The sequence below is a fragment of the Balaenoptera physalus genome, assembly GCF_965194825.1.
Source record: "Balaenoptera physalus genome assembly, chromosome: 6".
Classification (NCBI taxonomy): domain Eukaryota; kingdom Metazoa; phylum Chordata; class Mammalia; order Artiodactyla; family Balaenopteridae; genus Balaenoptera; species Balaenoptera physalus.
Window position 1 is genome coordinate 100,790,095 of NC_138885.1, and position 13,152 is coordinate 100,803,246.

Here is a 13,152-nt window from a genome sequence, read left to right on the forward strand (position 1 = left end):
GGAAGCCAGAGGGGGGAACTTGGGGAGAAGGAGACAGAGAGTATGTTAAATAAAGAGCTACTATAGAAGAGTGAATGGGCTCTATCTACTCTACCAAATACTATTTGTACAACCCTGGGCAAGTTGCTTATCTCAGATCTCATATTTCTCTACTGTGAAATAGGGATGCTGCAGAGATTGTTGTGAAGCTAAATGTAATGTTTGTAAACTCCTTGGCTCATGTTATCTTTAAAACATTTTCTTCTAGTATATGATCTCAAGAAGAGTAATTATTGTTAGGAAGTAGAGATGAAAAGGTGGAGCACAGAGGATTTTTAGGACAGTGAAAATATTCTGTATGATATTGTAATGATGAACATGTCATTATACATTTGTCCAAACCCATGGAATGTTTAACATCAAGAGCAAACCCTAGGGACTTCCCTGGTGGTCCAGAGGTTAAGAGTCCATGCTCCCAATGCAGGGGGCCCAGGTTCGATCCCTGGTCAGGGAACTAGATCCCACTTACCACAACTATGATTCCACTTGCTGCAAATAAAGATCCCGCATGCCGCAACTAAAAAAAAGACCCCGCATGCCACAGTGAAGATCCCGCATGCAGCAATGAAGATCCTGCATGCTGCAACTAAGACCCAGTGCAGCCAAGTAGATAAATAAATAAATATTTTATTTTATTTATTTCTTTTTTTAAAGAGTGAACCCTAGCCAAAGCAATCCTGCGAAAGAAAAATGGAGCTGGAGGAATTAGACTCCCTGACTTCAGACTATACTACAAAGCTACAGTAATCAAAACAGTATGGTACTGGCACAAAAACAGAAATATAGATCAATGGAACAGGATAGAAAGCCCAGAAATAAACCCATGCACCTATGGTCAATTAATCTATGACAAAGGAGGCAATAATACACAATGGAGAAAAGACAGTCTCTTCAATAAGTGGTGCTGGGAAAACTGGACAGCTACATGTAAAAGAATGAAATTAGAACATTCTCCCACACCATACACAAAAATAAACTCAAAATGGATGAAATACATAAATGTAAGGCTGGACACTGTAAAACTCAGAAAAAAACATAGGCAGAACACTCTTTGACATAAATTGCAGCAATATCTTTTTTAATCCACCTCCTAGAGTAATGAAAATAAAAACAAAAATAAACAAATGGGACCTAATTAAACTTAAAAGCTTCTGTATAGCAAAGGAAACCATAAACAAAACGAAAAGACAAGCCACAGAATGGGAGAAAATATTTGCCAACAAAGTGACCGACGAGATTAATCTCCAAAATATACAAACAGGTCATGCAGCTCTACGTCAAAAAAAAAACAAACAACGCAGTCAAAATACGGGCAGAAGATCTAAATAGACATTTTTCCAAAGAACACATACAGATGGCCAAAAAGTACATGAAAATATGCTCAACATCACTAATTACTAGAGAAATGCAAATCAAAACTACAATGAGGTATCACCTCACACCGGTCTGAATGGTCATCATCAAAAAATCTACAAACAGTAAATGCTACAGAGGGTGTGGAGAAAAGGGAACCCTCCTACACTGTTGGTGAGAATGTAAACTGGTATAACCACTATGGAGAAGAGTATGGAGGTTCCTTAAAAAACTAAAAATAAACTACCATATGATCCAGCAATCCCACTCCTGGGCATACATCCGGAGAAAACCATAATTTGAAAAGATACATGCACCCCAATGTTCATTGCAGCACTATTTACAATAGCCAAGACATGTAAGCAACCTAAATGTCTATCGACAGAGGAATGGATAAAGAAGATGTAGTACATATATATACAATCAATGGAATATTACTCAGCCATAAAAAAGAATGAAATAATGCCATTTGCAGCAACATGGATGGACCTAGAGATTATCATACTAAGTGAAGTAAGTCAGACAGAGAAAGACAAATATTATATGCCATCACTCATATGTGGAATCTAATTTTTAAATAATGATACAAATGAACTTATTTACAAAACAGAAACAGACTTACAGATATCAAAAACAAACTTATGGTTACCAAAGGGGTAACGTAGGGGGGCAATAAATCAGGAGCTTAGGATTAACATACACACACTACTATATATGACAGATAACCAACAAGGACCTACTGTATAGCACAGGAAACTCTACTCAGTATTCTGTGATAACTTATATGAGAAAAGAATCTGAAAAAGAATGAATACACTTTGCTGTACACCTGAAACTAATGCAACATTGTAAATCAACTATAATCCAATAAAATTAAAAAAAAAAAAAAAGTGAACCCTAATGTAAACTATGGACTTTGGGTAATTATGTGTCAATGTACGTTTGTCAAATGTACTGCTTTGGTGCAGGTTGTTGATAATGCAGGAGGGTATGCATGTGCGGGGGCAGTGGGTATATGTACTTTTCTTTGTACCTTTCTCTCAGTTTTGTGTGAGCCTAAAACTGCTCTAAAGAATTGTTTTTGTTTTTGTTTTTCAAAAAGGTGTCTGTACAGTAAGTCCCCTACATACAAACGAGTTCCATTCTGAGAGCACGTTTGTAAGTCCAATTTGTTCGTAAGTCCAACAAAGTTAGCCTAGGTACCCAACTAACACAATTGGCTATATAGTACTGTACTGTAATAGGTTTATAATACTTTTCACACAAATAATACATAAAAACAAACACAAAAATATAGAAAACATTTTTAATCTCACAGTACAGTACCTTGAAAAGTACAGGAGTACAGTACACTAGCTGGCATATAGGGGCTGGCATCGAGTGAACAGGCAAGAAGAGTTACTGACTGGAAGAGGGAGACGAGGTGGGAGATGGTAGAGTTGAAGGTTCATCAGCAATGAGATGAAGGGCAAGCTGCAATTTCACTCACACCTCACGTTGATGACACAGGTTCTGGTTCCTTGCTGGATTCAATTCTATCTATCCTCTTGAAAAAATGATCCAGCGATATCTGGGTAGTAGCCCTTTTTTTCTCATCATAGATGACACAGTAGCACTGGAATGCATTCTGAACAGCTGCTGCAAACTTCGTGTACCGTTCTACGTTTGGGTCCTGTGCCTCAAAAACTAACAGTGCCTCCTCAAATAAAGAAAATCCCCTTGCCATTTCCCGCGTCGTGAATCTCTTTTGTTCTTCAGTTATTTCTTCCTCCTCTTGTCTCTCTTTGTCCTTTCTCTGAGCCTCCAATTCCATCAGGTCTTCATTAGTAAGCTCCTTGTGTTACACAGCAAAGAGTTCAATGAAGTCGTCCTCTTGCAGATCTAGCTCCAGCTTCTCGCGGAGTTGCTGAAGACCTCTTTGGACTCCTCATCCACCTTCTCAAATCCACGAAAATCATGAACAAACTGCGGGCAAAGGTTCTTCCAAACCCCATTCGTAGTGACGGCCATAACCTCACGGCAAGCAAAGTCAATGTTTTTTATGGTCTTGTGGATGTTATAGTCCTTCCAAAATTGTCAAAAGGTTGTTCCTGATTCGTCACTCGCCTTTACTGCCTGATGAAAAGTGTGATGTAAATAATATTTCTTGAAAGTGGCTATAACTCCCTGGTCCATTGGTTGGATGAGCGACGTAGTATTCAGTGGCAGATGCACTACTTTGACGTTGGGATGAAAGTTGTCCGTGAATGGGGGTTGGCCCGGAGCACTGTCAAGCAGCAAAAGAATGTTGAATGGGATGTCCTTCTCCAAGCAATATTTCTCTACCTCCAGGATAAAGTGGTGGAAAAACCAGTCCTGGAAAATGGCCTGTGTAACCCAGGCTTTGGGGTTACTCTTCCACACAACAGGAAGAGAGCCCTTGGCTATGTTTTAAAGGGCTCTTGGGTTCTCTGAATGATAAACTAAGAGAGGTTTCAGCTTCATATCGCCAGAAGCACTGCCACCAAATAACAGAGTTAGCATATCCTTTGCTGCTTTATAGCCTGGCACCAACTTTTCCTCCTTACTGATGTAACTTTGGTCTGGCATCCTCTTCCAGGACAGTCCTGTCTCATCCATATTAAAAACATGCTTGGGTAAATACGTGCCTTCATCAATAATTTCTAGTAGCATTTCAGGAAACTGCCAGGCAGCTACCGTATCTGCACTCACTGCCTCACCACTTTTACGTTGTGAATGTTGGCTCTAGCTTTGAACCAATGAAACCAGCCATGGCTGGCATTAAAATATGCACCCTCTGATTTTTCTCCGTGTTTCTTCTTCAAGTCTTTATAAAGGTTTTTAGCTTTCTCTCGAATCAGCATTAAGCTGAGCAGGACTCGATGCTGATGCTGATCCTGCATCCACATACTGAGAAGTTTCTCCTTCTCCTCCATCACTTTTCCATGTTTCAACATTATTGTCAACATGATCGGCACAGCAGACTTCACATGTTCCATGATCTTGTCCTTCTTCTTTAGAATCGTGCCGATGGTTGAATGATTCATGTTATAAGAATGAGCGACGTCTACCATCTTTTCACCTCGCTCCACTCTCTCAGTTACTTTAACTTTTGTTTCCATTATTATCACTTGGCGCTTCTTAGCAGTACCAGCTACATCACCTTTGCTTTTATGCTTGCTTCCGGACATCCTGGGCTGAAATATAGATACTGCACTACTGTACTCTATACAGTACTGTAAAGTACACAAAAGCACGACCACTTGTAGAGGATGCACGCACGTAACAATGTATGCCAGACACGTGAACTAACTTACATGACTGGACATGCAAACGCATGTTCACATCTTTGAAAGTTCGCAACTTGAAGGTTTGTATGTAGGGGACTTACTGTATCAGGTACACATAAGAAGATATGATTGAAAAGGTAAGAACTATACTCTGGAGGCCACCCATGAATGGGGGTGGCCTGGAGCACTGTCGACCAACAAAAGAATGTTGAATGGGATGTCCTTCTCCGAGCAATATTTCTCTACCTATGGGATAACGTGGTGGAAAAACCAGTCCTGGAAAATGGCCTGTGTAACTCAGGGTTACTCTTTCACACAACAGGAAGAGAGCCCTTGGCTATGATTTTAAGGGCTCTTGGGTTCTCTGAATGATAAACTAAGAGAGGCTTCAGGTTCATATCACTGGAAGCATTGCCATGAAACAACAGAGTTAGCCTATCCTTTGCTGCTTTATAGCCTGGCATCAACTTTTCCTCCTTCCTGATGTAACTTTGGTCTGGCATCCTCTTCCAATACAGTCCTATCTCATCCACATTAAAAACCTGCTTGGGTAAATATGCGCCTTCCTCAATAATTTCTCGAAGAATTTCAGGAAATTCCCAGGCAGCTACCATATCTGCTGCCTCGCCACTTACTCTTATGTTGTGAAGGTCGGCTCTAGCCTTGAAATGATGAAACCAGCCATGGCTGGCATTAAAAGATGTGCCCTCTGATTCTTCACTGTGGTTCAAGTCTTCATAAAGGCTTTTAGCTTTCTCTTGCATCAGCATTAAGCTGAACGGGACTCGATGCTTATGCTGATCATGCATCCACACACTGAGAAGTTTCTTCATCTCCTCCATCACTTCTCCACGCTTCTTTGATATTATTATCACAATCATCAGCACAGCAGACTTCACATGTTCCACGATCTTGTCCTTGTTCTTTAGAATTGTGCCAATGGTTGAATGATTCATGTTACAAGAATGAGTGATGTCTACCACCTTTTCGCCTCGCTCCACCCTCTCAATTATTTTCACTCTTGTTTCCACTGTTATCGCTTGGCACGTCTTAGCAGTACCAGCTACATCACCACTGCTTTTACACTTGCTTCCGGACATCCTGGGCTTGAAATAAAGTTACTGTATTACTGTACGCTATACAGTACTGTACAGTAAAGTACACAGAAGCACAACCACTTGTAGAGGATGCATGCATGTGACAATGTATGCCAGACACATGAACTAACACGTGATTGGACATGTGAACACGTTTGCATCTTTGAAAGTTTGCACCTTGAAGGTTCATATGTAGGGGGCTTACTGTATAAGAAAAGGAGAAGACATACAGAGGAGAAAGCCATGAGAAGACGGAATCATACATTGGAGTTCTGCAGTCCCAAGCCAAGAAATGCCAGGAACCACCAGGAACTGGAAGAGGCAAAGAATGGATTCTCCCCAGAGCCTTTGAAGAGAGTATTTCCCTGCTGACACCTTGATTTCAGACTTCTGGCCTTTAAAACTGTAAGAGAATAAATTTCTGTTGTTTGAAGCCAATCAGTTTATAGTAATTTGTTACAGTAGCCCTACGAAACTAATATCGCATCTATTTTCAGACACTCTGTTTTCCACTGCAATGTGTCTGTTAGAAGTAGCCATCTGTTGACTTTGCCAACCAGAATCTATTCATCACTTCTTCCATTAACAGGATGTATGTTTTCTTTGAAGAAACATCCCTCTCCCACTCTGCCCATGGAGTTTTGATGGGTGTGGTAGATTGTTTGCATCAATGGTCCCATTTCTTCATCCCTCTCTGCATCACACGCTTTAGTATGTATCTTTGGGGTTTCTCTTTTGAAGTTGGAATTTATTTCCCTGACTGATGTGATTTCTTTGGCCAATAGAATTGTGTGAAAGTGAATCAAGGCCTCAAGAAGCTTTCCTCTTTTGCATTCCTGCTATCCATGGAAAGCCATGAGAGGGACTAGAGACTTCCTAGCCAACTCCCTACAGACCCCAGGCCTGTGAGCAATAAATGCTTATCATTATAGGCCCTTGAAGCTCTGTGGTTGTTTGTTACAGCAATGGGTAATGAATACAATAGGTTTACTATTCTCTTGCATCCAAGAGCATGTGACCTGGACCTGAGCAGAGTGATTATTTCAGAGCTGCACATGTTAATCATGGCCTATGAAAATAAACTTAATTCTGAGAGTTGGGAAAGAATCTCTTTCTGCTGGGCTTGATGCTAATGGAAAGCAAGATCAGAGTTGCTTGGGATCACCATGACTTGATAATAAAACCATTACAGGGGAAAGCTGAGTAACTGAGAGAGCGACTGAGTCCCGAGTCCTGAGTTGAACCTCTGGATTCAACTACGCCTGACTTTTTAGTTACGTGAGTCGGTGATAAAAATTTTTTTTTAAATAACCTAACTTAGGTTGGGATTTCATCCCATTAAAAGAACTTAAATTTTTATCCAGAGCACATTTCTGCCAAGCTATACTTCCTAATATACTAAAATTAAATTCCTAAAATATTCAAAAATACTTTGATTGTGTCACTTTTAGAAAATTATTGCTCTTCGTTTTCCTTCAGATTAGTTCATCAATCAAGGCTTTCCTGGCATCTGGCTCTCAGTTTTTCATCAGGGTTGATTTCTGATTCTTGTCTCCCTTATGTTTTCCATCCATTCGATGTGTTTTCCTGATTTCCTGCTTTTGTTCATGTGGCCCTCTTTGCCTAGAATGCTATCCTCTTCTGTATTAGCCAGGGCATAAGTGCTGTAATAAACAACCCCAACATTTTAGGGACTTCATACAATAAAAGTTCATTGTTTGCTTTTATCACACTTCTTAATGCAAGTGGTAGTGGGAGAGGGGGTTGACTACATGCAGATTTTTAGGTAGCCAGACTTTTTCTATTTTATAACACTAATATCCTTGGCTTGTGGCCTCTAGGGTTGTCAAAAAAGAATAAAAGATAGGAAAGTCTAAAGACTTTAGCGGAAAATCTAAAGGAGACTGACTTTAGAGGCCAGGGCTGGAAGTAGCCAACATTCTTTTGACCCATGTTCTATGGGTCATAACTAGTCACATGATTCCAGGTGGCCTTATTTGGCTAGATTGAGGAGGCTGGAAAATATGTTTTTCCTTTGTGCTCAGGAGGAAAAAGAAATAATTGGTGATCATACAGCACTGACTCTGCCATATCTGCCATCTCCATCTGGTAAAACCCTCCCAAAAGAATGCAATTTTCCATATTCTCATTTTAAAAATTTGATTTGTAGAGTGAATTTTCTGTGTGTTTACTTTATTCTCTTTAAGTGTAAATACACATTTACTGAATTCCACAGACACAAAGGAGAACATGACCTGCTCACTGCTTACAAGAACTCACTGTCTTGGGAGAGACATAGACATAAACAACCATAATCTTATGTAAAAGGCACAGCTATAAAGGTACTTACAAATTGCTAATAAAGTAGAGGAAATAGTTTCTTGATGGTGGGGACTGTAACTTATTTGTCTGTGTGTCTCCACAAGTAAAAGGAATGTATAGGGGAGTCTTGCACATGCTAAACACTTAATTCTATTTGATGAGTGAATACCAATAAGTAAGTGTGCTAAAAAGGAAAGGATGAATATATTTGAGATATATAGAGGTAGAGTGTAGAAGAACCTATACAGAAAGGGGTTTTGTTTTTTCATAATTAAATATCAAACAAAAAATATACAAAAAGTTTAAATGACAGTTTTAGGCACGTATGAAGGTAAATTGCTGAAAAGTCTTAAAGAACATTGGCAAAGTGCTTCCATCTGTAATTTATGAAGGGGGTAAATATTTGAAGAGGTAAAACGCTCTTCACAAAATTGTACTTTTATGAGTACAATTTCTGTGAGTACAAGATTATACTTTTTATGATTTTGACCTCATACACAACATATTTAGTTACAATACTCAATTTCAAATGGCAGAGGGATTTAACAACTTAAAAAAATTATAACTAATCACCATGATGCAATGAAATGTAGTTTTTGCCTAGAAGTTCTGCCTCCTGTGTGAAATTTTAAGAGAGAGAGTTCTGGTCTCTCATTTATCTACCAAAAGCTTTCATCCAACTGTGAGTTGACTATTACTACAAGATACTCTTGAGGAACATTAAAAAAAATAGCCTGCTCCCATATCAGATTTCATAAATCAATCACTGGAAGGTAGAGCCCTAATTGAGAGCCAGTGGTTTACTGCACCCACATCCTGAAAATGCCGTCTTTCTATATTAGTTTCTTACTGCTGCTATAAGAAATTGCCACAGATTTAGTGGCTTAGAACAACACAAATTTATTACCTTACAGTTCTGGAGATTAGGAGTCTGAAATAAGTTTCATTGGGCTAAAGTCAAAGGTGTTGGAAGGCCTGTGTTCCTTCTAGAGTCTCTAGGGAAGGATCTGTTTCCTTGCCTTTTTGTTTTTTTTTAATTTTTTATTGGAGTGTATTTGCTTTACAATGTTGTGTTAGTTTCCACTGTACAGCAAAGTGAATCTGCTATACGTATTGATATAGCCCTTCTTTTTTGTATTTCCTTCCCATTTAGGTCACCACAGAGCACTGAGTAGAGTTCCCTGTGCTATACAGTAGGTTCTCATTAGTTATTTATTTTATACATAGTATCAATAGTGTATATATGTCAATCCCAATCTCCCAATTCATCCCACCCCCACCTTTCCTCCTTGGTATCCATACGTTTGTTCTCTATGTCTGTGTCTCTATTTCTGCTTTGGAAATAAGATCATCTATACCAATTTGTTCAGATTCTTCAGATATGCTTTAATATATGGTATTTGTTTTTCTATTTCTGACTTACTTCACTCTGTATGACAGTCTCTAAGTCCATCCATGTCTCTACAAATGACCTAATTTCATTCCTTTTTATGGCTGATTAATATTCCATTGTATATATGTACCACATTTTCTTTATCCATTCCTCTGCTGGTGGACATTTAAGTTGTTTCCATATCCTGGCTATTGTAAATAGTGCTGCAATGAACATTGGGGTGCATGTGTCTTTTTGAATTATGGTTTTCTCTGGGTATATGCCCAGTAGTGGGATTGCTGGGTCACATGGTAGTTCTATTTTTACTTTTTTAAGGAACCTCCATACTGTTCTCCACAGTGGCTGTATCAATTTACATTCCCACCAACAGTGCAAGAGGGTTCCCTTTTCTCCACACCCTCTCCAGCATTAATTGTTTGTAGATTTTGTGGTGATGGCCATTCTGACCAGTGTGAGGTGGTATCTCATTGTAGTTTTGATTTGCATTTCTCTAATAATTAGTGATGTTGAGCATTTTTTTCATGTGTTTGTTGGCCATCTGTTTGTCTTCTTTGGAGAAATGTCTATTTAGGTCTTCCGCACATTTTTTGATTGGGTTGTTTGTTTTCTTGATCTTGAGCTGCACAAGCTGTTTGTATATTTTGGAGATTAATCCTTTGTTAGTTGCTTCGTTTACAAATATTTTCTCCCATTCTGAGAGTTGTCTTTTCATCTTGTTATGATTTCCTTTGCTGTGCAAAAGCTTTTAAGTTTCATTAGGTCCCATTTGTTTATTTTTGTTTTTATTTTCATTACTCTAGGAGGTCGGTCAAAAAAGGTCTTGCTGCGATTTATGGCAGAGTGTTCTGCCTGTGTTTTCCTCTAAGAGTTTTGTAGTGTCTGGCCTTATATTTAGGTCTTTAATCCATTTTGAGTTTATTTTTCTGTATGGTGTTAGGGAGTGTTCTAATTTCATTCTTTTACATGTAGCTGTCCAGTTTTCCCAGCACCACTTAATGAAGAGGCTGTCTTTTCTCCATTGTATATTCTTGCCTCCTTTGTCATAGATTAGTTGACCATAGGCGTGTGGGTTTATCTCTGGGCTTTCTAGTCTGTTCCATTGATCTATGTTTCTCTGTTTGTGCAAGTACCATACTGTCTTGATTACTGTAGCCCTGTAGTAAAGTCTGAAGTCAGGGAGTCTGATTCCTCCAGCTCCATTTTTTTTTTTTCTCAACATTGCTTTTGCTATTTGAGGTCTTTTGTGTTTCCGTACAAATTGTAAAATATTTTGTTCTAGTTCTGTGAAAAATGCCATTGGTAAATTGACAGGGATTGCATTGAATCTGTAGATTGCTTTGGGTATTACAGTCATTTTCACAATATTGATTCTTCCAATCCAAGAATATGGTATATCTCTTCATCTGTTTGTGTTGTCTTTGATTTCTTTCATCAGTATCTTATAGTTTTCGGAGTACAGGTCTTTTGCCTCCTTAGGTAGGTTTATTCCTAGATATTTTGTTGCAGTGTTAAATGGGATTGTTTCCTTAATTTCTCATTCTGATCTTTCATTGTTAGTGTATAGGAATGCATGAGATTTCTGTGCATTAATTTTGTATCCTATGACTTTACTAAATTAATTGATTAGCTCTAGTAGTTTTCTGGTGGCATCTTTAGGATTTTCTATGTACAGTATCATGTCATCTGCAAACAGTGACAGTTTTACTTCTTCTTTTCTGATTTGGATTCCTTTTATTTCTTTTTCTTCTCTGATTGCCATAGCTAGGACTTCCCATACTATGTTGAATAATAGTGGCAAGAGTGGGCACCCTTGTCTTATTCCTGATTTTAGAGGAAATGCTTTCAGTTTTTTACCATTGAGAATAATGTTTGCTGTGGGTTTGTCATATATGACCATTATTATGTTGAGGTAGGTTCCCTCTACGTGAACTTTCTGAAGAGTTTTTATCATAAATGAGTGTTGAATTTTGTCAAAAGCTTTTTCTGCACCTGTTGAGATGATCATATGGTTTTTATTCTTCAGTTTGTTAATACAGTGTATCACATTGATTGATTTATGGATATTGAAGAATCCTTGCATCCCTGGGATAAATCCCACTTCATCATGGTGTATGATCCTTTGAATGTGCTGTTGGATTTTGTTTGCTAGTATTTTGTTTAGGATTTTTACATCTATGTTTATCAGTGATATTGGCCTACAATTTTCTTTTTTTCAGATATTTTTTTCTGGTGTTGGTATTAGGGTGATGGTGCTCTCGTAGAATGAGTTTGGGAGAGTTCCTCCCTCTGCAATTTTTTGGAAGAGTTTGAGAAGGATAGGTGTTAGCTCTTCTCTAAATGTTTGATAGAATTCTCCTGTGAAGCCATCTGGTCTTGGACTTTTGCTTGCAGGAAGATTTTTAATCACAGTTTCAATTTCATTGCTTGTGATTGGTCTGTTCATATTTTCTATTTCTTCCTGGTTCAGTTTTGGAAGGCTGTACGTTTCTAAGAACTGGTCCATTTCTTCCAGGTTGTCCATTTCATTGGCATATAGTTTGCTTGTAGTAGTCTATTAGGATCCTTTGTATTTTTGAGGTGTCAATTGTAACTTCTCCTTTTTCATTTCTAATTTTATTGATTTGAGTCCTCTCCCTTTTTTTCTTGATGAGTCTGGCTAAAGTTTTATCAATTTTGTTTATCTTCTCAAAGAACCAGCTTTTAGCTTTATTGATCTTTTCTATTGTTTTTTGTTTGTTTGTTTGTTTCTATTTCATTTATTTCTGCTCTGATCTTTATGAGTTCTTTCCTTCTACCAACTTTGGGTTTTGTTTGTTCTTCTTTCTCTAGTTGCTTTAGGTGTAAAGTTAGGTTGTTTATTTTAGATTTTTCTTCTTTCTTGAGGTAGGATTGTATTGCTATAAACTTCCCTCTTAGAACTGCTTTTGCTGCATCCCATAGGTTTTTGTTGTCATTTGTTTCTAGGTATTTTTTTATTTCTCCTTTGATTTCTTCAGTGATCTCTTGGTTATTTAATAGCATATTGTTTAGTCTCCATGTGTTCATGTTTTTTACAGTTTTTCTTCCTGTAATTGATTTCTAATCTCACACCATTGTGGTCAGAAAAGATGCTTGATATGATTTCAATTTTCTTAAATTTTCCGAGGCTTGATTTGTGACCCAAGATGTGATCTATCCTGGAGAATGTTCCATGAGCACTTGAGAAGAAAGTGTATTCTGTTGTTTTTGGATGGAATGTCCTATAAATATCAACTAAGTCTATCTGGTCTAATGTGTCATTTGAGGCTTGTGTTTCGTTATTAATTTTGTCTGGATGACCTATCCTTTGGTGTAAGTGGAGTGTTTGTTAAAGTCATCCAGCATTATTGTGTTACTGTTGATTTCCCCATTTATGGCTGTTAGCACTTGCCTTATGTGTTGAGGTGCTCCTATGTTTGGTGCATAAATATATACAATTGTTATATGTTCTTCTTGGATTGGTCCCTTGATCTTGTGCAGTGTCCTTCCTTGTCTCTTGTGACACTCTTTATTCTAAAGTCTGCTACTTTGAGAATTGCTACTCCAGCTTTCTTTTGATTTCCATTTGCATGGAATATCTTTTTCCATCCCCTCACTTTCAGTCTGTATGTGTCCCTAGGTCTGAAGTGGTTTTCTTGTA

The 13,152-nt window shown here is 38.1% G+C and overlaps 1 protein-coding gene across 1 annotated transcript; it reads right to left on the reverse strand.

The window, feature by feature from the left end:
• Window positions 1-4,100: 4,100 nt before the first annotated feature.
• On the reverse strand, window positions 4,101-4,514 carry LOC309662247 (putative CENPB DNA-binding domain-containing protein 1; the record flags this gene model as incomplete). The annotated part of the gene is made up of 1 exon (XM_082464719.1): window positions 4,101-4,514. The coding sequence occupies one exon, from the start codon at window positions 4,512-4,514 to the stop codon at window positions 4,101-4,103; it is 414 nt and encodes a 137-aa protein (XP_082320845.1).
• Between the last annotated feature and the right edge of the window lie 8,638 nt (window positions 4,515-13,152).